Source organism: Platalea leucorodia, assembly GCF_965183815.1.
Source record: "Platalea leucorodia genome assembly, chromosome: 17".
Classification (NCBI taxonomy): Eukaryota; Metazoa; Chordata; class Aves; order Pelecaniformes; family Threskiornithidae; genus Platalea; species Platalea leucorodia.
Window position 1 is genome coordinate 2,111,722 of NC_138839.1, and position 17,893 is coordinate 2,129,614.

At 36.2% G+C, this 17,893-nt stretch overlaps 1 protein-coding gene across 1 annotated transcript in view; it reads left to right on the forward strand.

Annotated features, from left to right (window-relative positions):
- MORN1 (MORN repeat containing 1) overlaps positions 1 to 17,893 on the forward strand; it is a gene marked incomplete at its 5' end in the record, with an annotated part of 53,520 nt that overhangs the window by 1,390 nt on the left and 34,237 nt on the right. The window contains 8 exon segments of the mRNA XM_082329205.1: positions 1,336 to 1,408; positions 1,411 to 1,450; positions 2,245 to 2,332; positions 10,531 to 10,627; positions 12,972 to 13,085; positions 13,924 to 13,963; positions 15,106 to 15,150; positions 15,152 to 15,213. Of these exon segments, the coding sequence (XP_082185331.1) occupies positions 1,336 to 1,408; positions 1,411 to 1,450; positions 2,245 to 2,332; positions 10,531 to 10,627; positions 12,972 to 13,085; positions 13,924 to 13,963; positions 15,106 to 15,150; positions 15,152 to 15,213 (559 nt within the window).

Here is a 17,893-nt window from a genome sequence, read left to right on the forward strand (position 1 = left end):
TGTTCTATTAGAGCCAATAGGGAAAATTTTGATTTAATGGCTTTAGGATTTCTGCTTTGTATATGCTTTGTAGATTCCTTCAGTTGGGGTTAATGTTTAGATGCTAAGATATTAAGTCTTAAGAAAGTCTAAAGCATGTGAAGGTGCTAATAGTGCATAGATATAAATTTAATCATATGAAGGAGAAAAATATGAGCAAGTTTCAACTTTTGACTTGAGTTGAAAGCAGAGACGGACATTTGTCTGTTGAAAATAAAACAATATTTCCAACCTTTTTTTTAGCTCAGGACTTCCAGTCTCTTATGTTGTTTCTTGAAGAGTTGTGGTTTTCAGGTTTTCTTGTTGGCCTCTCAGTTTAGGCTGGGTTAACTTTCAGTCACCTCAGAAAGTTAATCAAATGTGTTAATGGTAGAAACCAGGATCATGTATCATCAATTTTTGGTAACAGCCTCAGTCCTTCAAAGATGCACACATAGGCAGACTTGTGCTCATATGAAGTGCTCCACAAGGTCAGGTCAAAAATGTTAAAGGATTTAAAGAACTTGAATAAACTATCCGTTATGGAGGGACAGCTCATGCATGATTTACCAAGGAAACATTTCAATGAATTCATCTCTCTCCTAGCATCCTGAGCAGAAGGAAGTTCGTTGATTAAAGACCTGTCCCAGTAGGTTGCTCCAGAAAATAATTTCTCCTGTTTCTGTTTATTCCTGTACAGGTAAGTCAGTGACTTCGCCACCTGCTTAACCCCTTTAGTCAACAATCTGAAAGGCTGACAGAAAATAAATGGTGACCACGTGGAATACAGTGCATTAGATAAGTAAATCAGGTAAATACTCGTCAGAAAAAGAGTTATCTGTCATTCTAAGATCACACATATATCGGGAAATTCACAGTACAGTACTTCTAGGGCTAAGCAGCTGGTTTTTCAGGCCTTGACACAGACTATTTGAATGACTACATGCTATTAAAAAGCTGTTAAGGTGACTATGAAATTCAAGTACTTCTTTTATACATTCCTTAACCACAAAAGAACATAGTGTGAATCTTTTCTTTTTAACATGTCACTGTCAGTTTTAAAGACCAGAAGGATTATGATTCATTAGTTTTAAAATAAAGACTGAATGAGCATGTTTATAGTCTTCATTAGGCAGCATTAATAGTAGAAAAAGTTGCTGTTAATTATAAACTAGGCTTTTAGAATGTCTTCTATTCATGCTCTGTAAGTAAAGTATCAGTTATTGGTGAACCCTAAATATATTAAAAAAATTAAACCGTGTTTGATAGATCTGTTGTTTCTTTCTGTATTTAACTTTCGCATATATTTGGTTCAAGGGAACACTTAATTCTGGTCAGTTTGTGTTTGGAAAACTCTGGGGATACAAAGTATTGCAATATAAAGATGGTGGAAATATGAAGGAGAGTTCTTCTATGGAATGAGAGAAGGTAAGTTAGACTTTTTGAGTAAGCTTTGTTTAAAATTTGCTCTGTCAAGACTCAACAGACCTGTTTGTGCTGCATAAATACAGTTATTTAATTATTTCATTTTTCAAACACAGCTTTGGTCTACTGAAAGCGAGGAAACTAAGCTCTTGTTCTTGCTTTATGTTGACTTAATCTGTGAGTATTTTTTTTTCTCCAAAAAATAAGAGCTATAAAATGCTGAGTAATGCTTGAGTAAGTATTTAGAAATAGTAATATTTAGTAAAATTTAGGGGGGGCGGGGGGGAAAGAGCTGTTAGTGGCTATAATCTATAAGGGGAAAGGCCATACTGATAAGATGTTAAGATTCAGAAAACAGCAGGCACTGTCACAATTACGCAAATAGTTTAGTAACGTAGCATAGGAAATGGAACTGTTGCCGTAAATGAATTGCCTCTATACAATTGATTAGTTTTCAAACAAAATGAATTGTTAATCAGGAAAAGGTTTATGTCCAGCTCTCTTACTTCTAGTCACTTTTTCATATTTAGGAATTAGATATGCTTAAATGAAAAAGGTTAGAGGTGAATTCTAGGACTCTCATACTTTGGCCAAGTTCAGAGATGGTGCAGCTTGGTTGCCTGAATTTCACTGTGCCATTTCACTGTTGCTTGGAGTTCAGGGAAAAGACCGTAAGAGTGTGGACTATATCTGACTGCCACTGCTTATTGTTATTGGCTTACTTCTTCTGATAGTCTGGTGTATCAGGTCACCAAATCTGTTTTCCTTTAAGAATTTCCTATTTGTTTTTCACTCTTTCAGGAATGAGGATAATTATGGAGGAGCCTGGATTCTAGATGACTGTCAAGGTCATGGAACATTGCCTTGTGCTTTTGGAACAGTGTATGAGGTATATAAAGAAGACTTATGAGAAACCGTACCGATTTGTTTGGAAAAGCTTAAAGGATCATGGTAGAGGATGCTTTAGGCAGATAAACAGAAAAGGTCAAAGTTTAGAATAAATTCGGTCCCCATTTTTAGTTGAGTAACACATGAAGGTATTTCAAATTTGATATTTTTTGTAACATATTCCAATAGCATTTTGTATAGTTGAACTTCAGATTCAATTTCAGTTTGACTCTTCTTGGATATGTAGTCTACTTGAAAGTTTTCTTGGGATTATCATTTGGAGTATTCCTTATTTGTAAAACAGGAGTAAACATAATGATTTGTGGGTGGGAGAAAATGTGTGTGTATATATGTATAAGCACATATTTTTTAATATACATATATACATTTTTTATATATACATAGATAAGCACTTTTTTTAATTTGACATCATTTCTCTGGTAAGTGTTTGGAGAGATTCTTTGAAGAAGTAGCATTGTATACTGTGGTAGTAACTTTAGAATTGGAAAACAGTACCTTTTAATTGTATACATATTAAGATTTGGAAAATGCACTTCATAAACTATTTCATTACCCAGTTATAATGAAGTTCAAAAACCCAGTAGTGATTTCATCGTTTAAGTCTCTTCTTCTTTCTGACTTTGATCCTCATTCAGTTTTCTTTGTTGTTGAAAAGGGGTCTCCCTAGGTTTAGTGAAAAGTCAGAGTAGTACGTGTTTGGAGAAGCTAAAAATTACGGGGAAGGCTACTCAATATAACTTTACTATGTGTCTCTATCCAACTGACATTTTTTCCTATGGACATGAAATCACAACCAAAATTCTACTGAATACTGTTTATGTAGTTAAAATAGAGCATAAAGCACTTAGCTATCTTGCAGTTTGGTCTGCTATTGGTATGTACCTAAGCAGGTGTCTTGGCTTTTCAGTTAAGGGTTTGGATTTTTGGTTTGGTTCTCTTTTTGCACCTATCAACACCCCCAGATTTCTTTTAAATATACATTAAAAGTTAAATCTGTTAATCTAAACTTAATTATTGAATACAATTTAAACATCTTTGTGTATTATTCCATGAACAGATGAAATTTGGGAATTAAAATCAGTAGGACAAGATAATAAACACTTGTTAGATAAAGAAACAGATGGCATAAAAATATGCACAAGTACTGTTGTGCATTTGTTTCGTTTTAACCTAAGCACTGTTAAACAAAAATGATGTTGTTATAATAGGTTCTCACTTCTTGAGACATTGAAGACAGGATATTTTATGTGTATGTATTTGTGTGCGCATGTGTGCACACGCAGTTTTGTACCACTGGGTGTCTCTCTAGCATCTGTTTTGAGATTGAATTAGTAAATTCTTCAGGCTTACACTTCTTGAGTGGCTGGTCTGTCTCTGTAGGGTTGTAAGCATTTAGTACTATATTTAAGTTTACACTGGATATGTGCTCAAAAGTGACAAGATACTTTGGCAAAAAAAAAAGTTCTGACAGTACTGATAACAGTATCTTGTTGATTGGTTTAGTATTTACATTGTGCAGGAAACAAAAGACAACCACTTTATGCAAGTGTTCACTCAGCATATACTGCTTTCAAATTATACAATTTAACATAAAACAATAAAAGCATATAAATACCTTTTTTTCAGGCGAAATAATAGATTAAAGTTGTTTTTTAACCTGTTACCATAGAATTATGAAAGACCTAGCCAGCCTTCTGGAAAGGGGCTGAGACATACCTATGACCTACACCTTACAAGTGAATGATTTAGCCATGTGTTTCTGCAATTTTAGTCTCTTCCAGTGTGCTGCTTGTAGAGCCATTCCCCTGAGTGGTGGTAGTTATAGGTATTATTCTCCTTTCTGTCTTTCTGCCCTGAACACCGTCTCAGATCTTGAGTCTTGTATGGCTCCGTCATTCTCTGACAAAATTTGTAGTATGCCTGGTACTTCTTTCATTTCAGATTAGAAAGCTGACAATAATACACTTGGAGAACAATGATCATGAACTTAATGGCTATAAAATTTTCAATAATGCTTGTTTTTTCTGCAGCTGGTTTTGCCACAGTACAAGTAACTAGCAGAATCTACCACCTGCTTTAATGATCTGTTGTTGCCAATGAAAAATTGACAGAAACTGTGTGATCGGCTAACCATTGGGTTTGTGTGCACAGGATTTATTAAGTTTATTACCAGTACATTCCCAACATACATGGTAGTAGATCAGTATACACTGAAGTCCAACAAAAACCAAGGCACAGTTCCAGCAAAACATGAGCCTACGTAATATGGAAGTAAGCAGGAAATATGTGAAAATTAATTGGAGGAATTATGTATGGGCAGCACAGGGGATGCAAACCCAGTCATAACACAAATGGTAAGACTTGGTTCAGTGCCCAAAAAAGGGCAAGTTACTAAGAAACTCAAGTTAAGGATCTGGAAATTCTGTCTGCTTTGTCCACATAAGCTTTTGCACGTGAGATTTTGAAGTTTGTTTTGTATAGTCAGATATTTTGGTGAATATCAAACTTTATTGCTAATCAGTTAGTGTACCCGTACTTTGTACTAATAGTTCTATGCTTGTAAACTGTGTCTAACTGTAGGGATTTTGAAAAAAATTAATTTTTTTTTTGTTTTCATTTACTGAAATAGTACCTTGGACATACTGAAGTAATCCGCTGGAACAAAAAGAACATGGGCAAATATTTTGAGCTCTAGGGTATTCTTCTAGAATTACTTCTATGTGGTATAGAACAGATTCGATAATGGCATGAATGTTGAATTTGTCCATTTTTCCTCTTTAGTTTTAACTGTAATAATGCCAGGGCTAGATTTTTAGATCAGTCTTTGGAAGTGATAAATTCTTAGTAAGTGGATGCTGTCAGTTAATAGCATATTGTAACCTTCAGAGATTCAGGTTGATTAGATGTCCAGTAAACAAGCAATAATTATAACTGTATCAACAGAGGAGTCCAATAGTAACAAATAACTCTGATTTATCTACTGCTTAACCATAAAACTGATCTCACATTGGGTAAAAATGCTGTCGAGAGATGCAAGATAGAAACTATAACTGAACACTAGGAAACTTACAACAAAACAAAGCTCCTGAAAGCTGCTGATTTAAAACAAACAAAAAAACCCACAACAAAACAGACAAAAAAAAACCCCAACAAAACAAACAAACAAAAAAACATACTCCAGAAGAAAACCAAAACCCAGTGACCTGTGGTGGCCTGTCTGGTTTTAGTGCATTTGTGTGCGCACACGTTTGAGAATGAAAGAGCACAGTGACATATAAATGAAGTTTGCAGAGGTTAATGAAGCAAAACACTCATTTTCTTCATGAAAGTGTTTCCTTTCTGTGATTTCTCATTTCTGGCTGCTGCGTAAATCCCAGTAAGCAGATGCTGTGTTCCATTCTGTCCCTGTTGCTGCTTCTTTGTGTGTTTTGGCAGTGTTCAGTTTGTCTTCTTTCCCAGAGGAAGGCCTGCTGTTTGATACACCTGTTAACCACACGAAACAGGTGGCAAGCCTTATGGGCTTTTTCACCTGCAGGCTTTTGTTCCCCCGCCCCCCGAGAATCCATTGGAGTTACCTGTTTGGAAGAGTCACAGTTTCAGTTCTGATGCAAATTATTTAAATTACTGGAATTTCAATTGCTCAGAATTATACTGCATACTGGTGGATAATATGAAATTTGAAGATACAATAAATCTTTCCAAATCTTGGATTTTAATTATAATTACAATATAATGATAGAAAAATATAAATAAAGCTATTGTTGCTATAAAGACCATGAATGAGTCTCCCCACTAGTAAACGTTGAGCTTTATTATTTAATTGCTTGTGGATAGGACCACCGACTACTGCATCACTCATAGCTCTAGTAATTTTTTAAAAGTTACTGTGTCCCGATAGCAGCCTGGAAGTGTGCTGAACATGTTTCTGAATGCATAATCTGTATTTACTTGCCTTTTTGAGTGGTTTTTAGTGATTTTTAGTTGATACATGGTTCTGATGCTTGATAATAACATGTGAGAAGAAGACAGTGGGAAGATGTAATTAGCAGTCTTCATGTAAGAATCAAGACCAGTAATGGGGGGAAGCAAACCAAAACCCCACCAAACTACTATTTCTGTGGTTTATCTAGATTTTGCCATAATGTACAGCATTTTACACTGAGGATTTGTTGAAAATCTTGTATTACGGTAGTCTGTCTTGTTAAAGAGAAACATTGTTGAATGCTTTCCTGACTCAGCCTAACAGAGAAATCACCAGGGCTTCGCTTGGTACCTTCACTTTAGAAGACAGATAATGAAAGGCCTTCAGAGAAGGATAAAGTAAGATTTTGATAAAAATTATCAGACCAGAAATAAACCCATGAAAAAAATTAATCGGGGAGGCAACTTGTGCTTACAATGGGTGCTAAAGTGCCTGCAGAATTTGAGGTTTTCATCTTATTCTGAAGTGCATGCTGATTTGAGAATAAGGTAGTCTGTCAGATCACACACATTCCTATATGAAAAATGCCAGCCAAACATTCTCTAGTATGTCTTGATTTAAAATTATATTAATAGTTATTTCCTTATTCAAGGATCAAAAGCATTGAAAAGTTGTTGTTGTCTTTTACGTATACTAAGCCAGTGTATTTTCTTTTATTAAAACTATTTGAGTGTCAATAACTTTCTGAAATGTTGTATAGAAACTCTTTGAAGTTGGAGGGAGAAATAGAACCTTGTGTTTCTTTTGACATAAACTGATTTATGTTTGAGACTGTAGTTATTGGAATAGACATAGATTCTCCCAGGTTCTAAAAACAGGCCATATAGCATGAACTATTTGAACATATTGAGCCAGATAAGCAGTCAGGATATACTGAAGTAACTCCATGTATTTAAATATAGATGTGTTTGTCTGAATTAATGTCAGCTGAGGCTGTGTGCTATAACGCCAAAGATTTTTATAAAGGAAAGCATGGTTCAGTCATCACTCAAATCTGTTAAGTAATTTTGACATGATATTTAAGATCAGGCCCATGCAAATAAGTCTGATGAATGGTTAAAGCTGAATAATGAAAATGATTGCTAAAAGCCCAAATTAGAGCATGTGGAAATCATATACTGTTAGAGGCAGGCAGGTTTGAATTTGAAATAAACAAATTAATTGCAATAAAAAGTGTAATAGCCAGTAACTGAAAAAATTAACTAGAAATGGCTTCTTGAAATAAAAAATAAGTGGTAAGTACTTATGACCCATTTACAACATCTTTTTCTATGTTCATAAGCAGATGTCTTTGAACATCTTGCCCTGCCACACAATGTTGGGAGTAGCTAACATTAGAAATGCTGTTAATTCCTGAATAAAAATTGACAAAATTTATATCCATCGAAGTTAATATTTGAAAATCTTGCTTAGTAAGAGACTACCCCAAGTAAAGCTACATGTGAATTGCTGTAGTTAATTTACTGCTGGTTAGTTGTTTTCTTAGAATTAGTTGTTTCAAAGTTGTCACCTGTGATTAATAAATTCCTAACATCTCAGTTTTTTTAAATGCAAAATGAGTCATGCTAACCTATTTTAGTAGGCTGTTGCAGAAATGAATTAATATGATAATATGACCTTGTGAAATTATTACTGTTCATGTGCTAAATGTTCTTATTTATTACCCATAACATTTAATTGTGGTTTAAGTAAATTCCCTATAAACACATTTACTTTAGAGTTTAGAAACAATCCACATTTACGTTGTGCAGTTACCAGAATAAATTCCTTATTACTGATTCTTAGGATAGGAGGATTTCTGTGGTTGATACCTAGCTGATGATAAACAACTTTGCCTTCATCAGTTACAGTTCTTCATTAACTTCTTTATTTCTGTTTTCGTCTCTGTTAGTAGACTGCAGTGTTTTTATGTGTACTGCTTTGTATGTCTCTGAATCACAGAAAATACAGGACCTTACTAAAACTCAAGGTTTTACTTTTGTTTAAAGGAGAATTTCCTGTTCTAGTCTAAAACCAAAACCAAACACAAACAAAAAAACCCACAGCCCATCACTGGGAGCTTGTAGCTTTTTCTTTTTCTCAGTTTCCTGCTCCCCTTTGTTTGTGTACTAACTGGTAGCTCTTTTTCTGGAGGCCCCTATGTCACTCTGGTTGTTCACGCCTTTGTTTCTCTGCATAAATGTGTGATGTATAGATAGTGCTTATGTGGACGTCAGCATTTCCAAACCTTGCATGTGTTGCATTGCTAAGCAACTTTTAGCAACACTTATCTCTCGTCCTTATGCCATCTGGAAAAGAGGATTAGACAAGGAAATGTGCCAGAGAGAGACAAAGGCAAATCTAAGAAAGAGGTGGCTTAATTACTTAAGAGAGTGAGTGACATTAATAGTAGGCAATCATCAGGATTGATTGAAAGCAAGCACAATGCCTTTACAGGTAGTGATAAGGAACCACTGAGAAAGGTTGCATATTTTATACCCCCTGTCCTTTTTCATTCCCGAGAGGAAGCAATACACAGCTGAATCCTATTGCATGTTTACATACAGTGATGCAAGATGAAGGCCCCTATGATTTCAGTACATAATTTAGACACAATTCCAGTTACGGTGTGTTTTTTCTAGACCCTCCAGTTGTATACGTTCAGGAGTATAGCTAGCTAACTGCTGTTTTAAAGGTCTCTTCCACTAGGCAGAGAAGATTGTGAAAATGCCAGTGGAGCTTGAAGCTTGTGTACATTAAGAGTTACCAACAGTACTGCTATCATTGGGATAATTGCTGAAGATAGCATCATGTGCTTTAAAGTGATGGAAGGAATAGGCCAAGGAAGTAGTATCAAAAGCATGTTTCCAAAGAACTGCTTTGCCTTTGCTTTTATCTTCCAGCTTACATCTATAATTGCTAAAGGTGTAAACAAAGTGCTAGAATTTTAGCCACTAAATCCATTTGGAGTTTCAGCTGGGTTCACACACATTCTTAGAATTATAGTAGCACTTTATTTGGTACCTCTGCTGTTACCACGTGAAAAGCCAGATATTCAACTTAATAGAAGAATGGTCATTTTAGATTTTTAAATACTCTCTAGTTCCTTATATACTCCAGCATTGGAAGAATGTTGTTGATAGCTAAACAGGTTTTAATACCATGTAAAACAAGTGACATTTATTACTAGGTTATTTTACTTCCCATACCTGGACTTTTGGCTGTACTTTGACCATTGTCTGATTATATCATTATCAGTTTCAACTCTGAACTCTTCTAATAATATAGGAACAATTCAGACTAATTTTCAGTGCCAGCTCTATGCTTCAAGATGTTTTTACGCGTATCTTGGAATAAAAGTGCATACTACAATATACAATACTGTACTCCTCACATCTCAAACAGAAACCAGTATTCCTGATTGTGACCTTCCCTGTCCTGTCAGCAAATACCGGTGGAATGTCCGACATTTTCCTGTCCTCCCCTAGTATAGGACCACAAAGAGGAGTTGGTTGACTTTACTATTGGTTAATGTTGGTAAAATTGTGGCTGTGAACTAATCATCTCAAGATTATACTATATTGAGTAGGAAAGGATACACTAGAAAAACTGCACGTTCATTGTGACATAATACTAAATTGCGTGATTACGTGTGCAAGTTTAACATTGCTAGAAGCTTTAATTGGCTCATACCTAAGCCTCTGTGGTATTTGGCTTTGCAGCCTTAGGAATCTTTAAACTTTCATTTTATGTAAAGGGTATATCTTGGGTCAAATGCAGTCCAGATTTAAATAACCAAAGCTTTTTGGAATTGGGTTTGGTACGCTATTTCACTTTTCACAATCTTTAAAAAGCAAAATAATGTGTGATTCTGTATGTGACAAAGCAGTTATTCATTCTTGCCATGTAATTTAATGCGATGTAATATATGAACTGAAGGATCTCAGAAGGATCTCACATAATAGTATCCCACAGTAACAAACCTTGGGCAAGAAATGTTTGATTCTTCCTCCTTTCCCCTTTAGAGGAGTGCCACATAATCCTTGGTTGTTGTGTGGTCTCCTATTCAACTTTTCACACAAATGTTGGAAGGGTATTTATAAAAAGCCTTGAGGACCACCCACTTTGCTATAGAAAATTGGCTGAAATAATCCCTTCTTTATAATTTAGCTGTTGTGTTGTTGAAATTTAAAATCCGTGTGTATTTCTGTTTAAAGGGGCAGTGGAGAAATGACGTATTCAATGAACGGGGCGCTATAGTTAATTGTTCTGGTGACATCTGTGATGGACTGTGGATCAATGGCTACCCTGCTGGTACGTACATTCATTATGCTCTCCGGTTATTAACAAGTCTTTGACATAATGCTTTGGTTGTCCCTTTTTTGATTAATATGATCTGACTATAGTGTTTAGCATCCTCTGAGTACTCAGTTCTCCTAGAATGCGTAGTTCTGTGGAGCAAGGGGGATAGCTATTTGGCGGAGACGTTTCCTGAAGGGAGGGAGCTGTTCATTCAAATTAAATGCAGAACTACACTGAGGTATCAAATGTTCTTGTAATGGATTTTTATTCTTGCAATGAGGGACAGGTTTTTTTGGTTTTAATAATGTGGATTTTTAATTTTAAAGTGAAAGTATTGGAATTTAAAAGTTGGAAAGATGGCAAAAGAAACAAACTCAGTGTGTGCATGCGTGGTATGCATGTGTATAAGAGTAATCCCAGTTAGTTTAAATTATGTCATTGGAAATAGCAGAGAATTGCTCAGCAGTTGTAATTTGTTAAGCACAGAACAGAAATGAATCCCATCGTAATGCAAAGATATGGACTCAATGGCTTAATAGAAAGCTTTTCTAATCCAATTGACTGCTGCACGAGGGGACCGTTTACACAGACTATAGTAGTTCCAGCTTGAGTGCAGCTGGTCAAGAGATGCTCGTAAGTAAATTTTTGTATTGCCTCACTCAGGTATGAATGTATCACCTCAAATGAAATGATCCAGAAAACTTGAAATACAGCATATATGCATGTACTCTTTATGTCAGGCAGCAAAACACATGGAATGGAACTCAGAACAACAGATCTGTGCAGCAGCCCATCTTGAGAATATTTGCATGTCAGAATCTCTACTGTAGGATGTTAACACTTCAAAAATGAAATATTTAATCAAAAAATCAGAAGAATATAATACACCTGATTGACTTCTATTTTTAATATTAGACATACTTGTAATACTAGATCATATTTTCAGAACCTAGAATGAAGATGAAAATGTTTATTTTTAGAAGCATTTCCTATAAAGTTTTTGCACAGTAAAGTGCTGCTCTAATCCAGTCAAAGTTGTTAGTAATCAAAATTCATAGCTATGTTCAAACCCTATAAAATGTTGTGATGGTCTGTTTCATGATTACTTAGCAGATGTTAACTTTAACAGGCCTTTTTTTCTGGCACTGTAAGCTGAACAATAAGGAATTGAATAGGTCTTGAAGAAATCTCTACACAATCATGGAAGTATTCTCTTCAGATTACTGTAAAGATATATTTGAAGAGAGAAAATTTGTTCCACTCCTGTTCATTGGGTACTTAGAAGACTTAATTTTCCCTTTTTTCAGCAATGCAATCATTTACATTCTGTATTAAGAAAGCATGATATTCCTGTTTATTGCTAAAACTTAATTGTTTTTTAAATCTTTTTTAAATGCACTTTTCTGGAAGTCAAGGTTATTCACAGGACTTCAGTGTAAAATAAACGTCTAGATAAGTATTTCAGGCAGAACAATAGCTCGGCTTTTGTGGAGAAACTGCCTTCATTAAAAAGAATGAATGTATATCTTTTTTCCATCCTTCTGGGAAGACACGTTCGCTTTAATGTCATGCTTGTCCAGGCCGAGTACAGGTGATATTGTTTGCTCTGTCTTTGTGAGACATTCACCTTCACAAGGACTGGAGACTGTGGATGTCTTGGGCAGCGTTTTACCTGTACGTGTTTGCTAGCTTTCTATTGGAACTTCGCAACAAATTTATCTACCAAAGCTTCAAGTTATTTTTACCTATGTAAGTGAACTGTTTAGTTGTTGAGCTGCATTTGTATTACTTTACTTTGAACATAGGATTGTTTTCAATTTTACAGTAGTTATGTCAGGAGAGAGTCAAGATCATAATTATTTCCTTCACTTTCTCCTGTTCCCTGAAACAATAATAATGAGAGAACAAATTTTACAGGTGCTTAATGCAAGAACCTACTGTTCCGAGTCCATTCTTAAATAAGCAACATAAAGTTAAAATTATGAGCAAAAAATTTTACTCTTTGTGGATTTTTCCCTCAGAATAATATTTGTAACTGAAGTTACTTTTAATGCTGTGTTAGGTTTAGGCGGCAAGGTTTTGATAATGGGGGGGCCACACGGGTGGCCCTGTCAGAAGAGGCCGCGGCTGCCGTGCGCTGGACACAGCTGGCTCCAGCTGGCTCTGCAGCAGACCTGCTGCTGGCCAAAGCTGTGCCTATCAGCAAAGCTGGTGGCACCTCTGTGAAAGCGTATTTAACAAAGGGTAAAACACTGCACAGCAGTGAGGAGTGAGGGGGAAAAGTGCGAGAACAATCCTGTGGAGACCGAGGTGGGAGGAGGTTCTTCAGGTGTCAAAGCAGATATTTCCCCTGCAGCCTGTCGGAGTTTTGGAAGAAACCATGGTGGAGCAGGCGTTTCTGTGCAGCTGATGAAGAGGACCACAGCGGAACAGATATTCACACTGCAGTCCGTGGAGGACCCCACGCCAGGTGAGTATTTCCTGAAGGAACTACAGCACATGGAAAGCCCATGCAGGAGCACGTTCTCCTGACAGGAACTGTGGCTCCTGGAGTACCTGTGCTGGAGCAGGGGAAAAAAGTGAGGAAGAAGGAGCTGCAGAGAGGGACTGTTGTAGATTGACCACAACCCCCCATTCCTGATCCCCCTGCACCACTTGGGGAAGGTGGAGGAGTTGGGAATGAAGGAGTGAAGTTGAGCCTGGGAAAAAAGGGCATGAGATAGGGGGGAAGATGATGTTTTATCTTTGTTTCTCACTACCCAAGCCTATTTTAATTTGCAATAAATAATTTTTCACCGAGTCTGTTTTGCCCATGGTGGTAATAGGTAAACAATCTTCCTGTCTTCATCTTGACCCGTGAGCCTTTTCGTCCTATCTCCTTCCCGCTGTCCTGTTGAGGAGAGGGAGCGAGAGCGCAGTTGGGTGGGCATCTGGCAGCCAGCCAAGGTCAACCCACCACAAATGCTATGAAAGACAGAACAAATAAAGCTACAATGGATCATTCCATTCAATTGATTCCGATTTGGTTGAGATGTTCTTTCACCTGAGTCATAATTTTTAACATTCCTCTTAAAGTTAACCTTAGTAATCATCAGCCATTTACTTTCCTCTATTTAATGCTGCTGTCCAAAATAGAGCATTCTATTGCCTTTTTGAGTAAGAAGTACAGTAAGCGTTTTATCCTCTGACTTAAAAACTTTACCTGAACTTGTAATGTTGTGACACAGTAACAGTAAGAGATACTTAATATATAATTGTGACATACTAACTATTTATTTGTTGTTCTTTTGATGATCGGCTGTGAATAGTTGTGGTCTGGAGATCTGGGCTGGCATCAGAAACCACCAAGTTCCATCAAGTTCTGCAACCAACTTATTAATTAATTAATTGAAGAAACTGAGAGGAAAACAGTTAACTCCTATGTACGTAGCGTGGGGAAGAGCCAAATTCATTATCTATTTCCCTTGATTAATATGTGTATGCAGTAATCTAAAACTGGATAGTTAATATGCCAACTTCATAATTTACAGCAAACGTGCAAGTGTTACACGCTAAAAATGGTAGCAAATACTTTTTTATATGCTAAGGTGTTTTTGTGATTGTCAAATATACTTTCATAATGTAACATTCAGCCTTTAAAGAGTGCAAGTTGTTTACCGCCCTCCCCCAACTGGTGGCTTCTGACTATTCAAGGAAGGATTCTCTAATCAAGGAAATAGAGCAAGCTCTATCTTCAAAAAAACAGGACCATCAAAATCATCCTTCTAAATATTGATTTGCAATCCTGAATTAATAATTGACTTCTGAAGTATTGATAAATCCACTAAAGTCCCTGGAAACTGATTAATATGTTAGTACTTCTAAGAAGCTGAGAACCTTTAATTTTCACTGAAGTTTGTTTCAAAAATCTTACCCAGCATTTGGTTTCTCTCTATATTTTTATAGCAACAATTTTCTCTTTTTCCCTGTCAAGGATAACAGCTGATGTCGGAATTGTAAATACTCAACAATAATTATTTGAAGTACAGTACCAGATGAAATAGAATCTACAGTGAAATATTTATTTGAAGCTGTGGAACTTGATTCTTTGTTTATTAAGGAAGTCACTGCTTTAAGTTTGTGTAGCACTTCAACAGAACTTGGAAAACACAAGGAGTAACCTAAATGAATTATATATCCCCATTTGTCAACTGTATCTCCAGTTTGACAAAATCTAATAGACTTAAGTTCTTGGAGAGGTAATTCTCAATGTTATTCTTAAAGTTTGTTTTCTGCTGTATACCCAGCTGTAAATTTAAAATACTGAGTACCTAATGGCTGTCATGGTGAATTTATTCTTATATTTGGACTTAATTAAGGTTTTAAAACCTATCAGCACAAACAAACAAAAATGTCAAAACTATTTTTTTTTTTTCCACTGAATATGAGTATAGAAGCTATCTTTTGACATGTAGCATCTGGGAACTGAAATCTACTGTTTTTGTCATTAGCAGTTCTGGATTTGCACTGGCTGATTTACCAATCCCTGAAGGAGACAGAGCCAGAATCTGGATCTGACACCCTATATGGAGCAGGAGATGCTTCAAGCAGCCAGCATGGTAAGTAAAGATAATGGATTAGTTGATTGCTCAGCTTTGTAGTTAAGTAAAAAATGAAAAAGTATCTTTGCATAGCAGTAATGCAAACAGGCAGTTCTTAAGTGGGTTTTTTTTCCTTTTTTAGCACAGAGTGCTGAACTTCTCATAATAAATAGAAACAAAACAGTTTTATGACATTGATTCCATTTTATAAGAGAAATCTATCCCTCCGAGAGTTTCTTTTCAGTTACTTTAATCAGGCAAAACATACTGGTGTGCAGTAAGATCAAAAGAGTTCAGGTAATAATTTCTACAGTCTTAATTCATTTACCAAGAATGAAATAGGGCCTAAAATTTGAATCTGGAATCCAGATTTCATACCCTTCACTAATGTTCAGAAATACCGCTGGTACTCACATACTTCTAGTAACCACTTTGACTGGCATGTGAAGCTGGCCCATAAATGTAGCAGTAACAGTATCTTAAACTGTGGGAGTGCTAGTTTTAGGAAAAACCAGAAATATTCAGCCATATAGGCTTTTATGTCCGTACAAAAGCCATTTTACATTGATATAAAACATTCAAGCGGACGGTGCAGGCAGAAATCTTCAGTTTTTTTCCTGACTAAATATTCTTCTGTTTCTTGTCATGTCTGATTTGTAATTCTTGGTGAATAAGCAGCCAGCAAGCTTTAACCTGTGAATTACTTTGCTGCTAGAGTAACCAGTTCTAGTACGGCCAGTCCAAGCAGCGAGGTGTTGAGAGTCAGACAAACCACTTTTCCTTCAGGAGCACCCACGACCTGACTTGGCTTATTATATTAAGATTCTAAGGTGGTGAATTTGGGTTCTGTTTATTTACATTGTGAGATTGGAAACGTTGGAATTGACAAAGTCTTTCTTTGTATGCATAACACTAGAAGACATAACACTTTCTCTTGATCCCCTAATTGCAACAAAGAGGATTAAGGAAAAACAGAAAATACTGCTGGCCATGCAGTAAAATCACAAGAGTCAGTGACTTTGATTTGAAGTTTAAAATTTGATGCTTCTGAGGAGGCATTTTGTTGACCACTTGGTAGCTGGGACTGCAAAGGTAATTGTTCCAGCAACGTGTTACTTTGTGAAATGCATGAAAAAGAAGCAGTTGCTTTTGCAGTCCATGTGCAAATCCAGTCTGTGACTCATGCAATTTAATCAATTAGAAACAAAATCGCTTGTGACTCTCTGGATGGGATACCATATGTTGCAACAGAAAAAGAGCACTTTTAGAGGAGGCATTTCAATGTTTCTGGAAAGATGGCATTGCAGAGAAAACATAGAAAATGTGTTTTGCTTTAAATATTAGGACTTCAAAACAAAAACCAGTAATTCTTTTACATAGTTCACTGAACTAAAGATAGTTTTGGGGATTCGAGGCATCCTGTTGTTACAGGCAGTCAGCCATAGCTTTCTAGTCTTACAGTGTCACTGCTTGGGTATGCATGTTTGTGTGCATGTGCATGTACTTGTGCTGGTTGATCTGTTTTGCTGTGCCCTGTAGGAGAGCGGAATAATATATGTACAAATGATTGCTTTGTTTTCCATAATTTTGAAACATTCTTCTGTCCTGTAAAAAGGTGGAACAACAAAGTGACTGTGCAACAGCCGCACACATGTTCATCCTAGCCACCCCTTTGTCTCCTCCCATCCCACCCTTATTATTTTGATTGTCACACTGGCATGCATAATTTGCAAAAAATTACTAGTTCATGCAGTCCTATTTTGTCCTTTTTCAGTTGTTTTTTAACTCACCTAAATAAATGAAAAGCACTTACTTAACACCTGAAGTATTAAAGATATCACAAAATTAGCTGTACTAAAGAAATACGTCCTTTTCTTTGGCTTATTCCAAGGGCATTTAATTACCAGATCTTGGGGTCACGCATTAAAATAATGTTCTTCCTTTTGTGGGACACTAAAACAGAAAGAGCGGAGGTAGAGTTCTGGCACAGTAGTGCCAGATGTCATCCTTCCACAAAAATCCTAATCCAGATCAGGTAGATGCTTCATTCCTGTTGCACTTTAAGTGACAATAGTAGTAGTAATTCTCTACTAAGACAATGCAGATTAATTCCTGTGTGTTTTTAAATTTGAAATCTTTTGTATAATTAGGTATTTAAGTAATCAGCCTTCTATGAAAGGGAGAAGGATTATACACTTAGGTGCTTTTGATCACACGTGAAGTCAGAGGAAGCAAATGCAGACCTTTGCGACATGGTATTTTTCATTTTTAGACTCTTCTTATTCACAGGTCAGGTTTGCCCAAAGCTACCCTGCACATGCCTGTTTGTGATAGTCCCTTAACGTGAGCATTACTTCAGCAGGACTTCTTGGACCACAGAATTCTAGTCTATCTTAAATATCCCTCAACCACAAATGTGTTCTGTACTTGGGATTCAGTGATTAGAAAATGTCAACTGCAGCAGACTGAGGACCCTGCTACTCTTATTGTCCGAATTGTATTTAAGAGTACAGTGTTTTTATGGTGCTGAGATTTTGAAGCATTAGGCTTTTATTTTTCAGTTTTTAAATTGAGTTTTTAATTCTGTTGAGGTCACATCCAGAGTGATTTCTTCGTAAGATAGTGTTGTCTTTCTGAGTGTTCATGGCACACAAATATTGGGACTTTTCAGAGTTAACTAATCATCCTTGATTTCAGT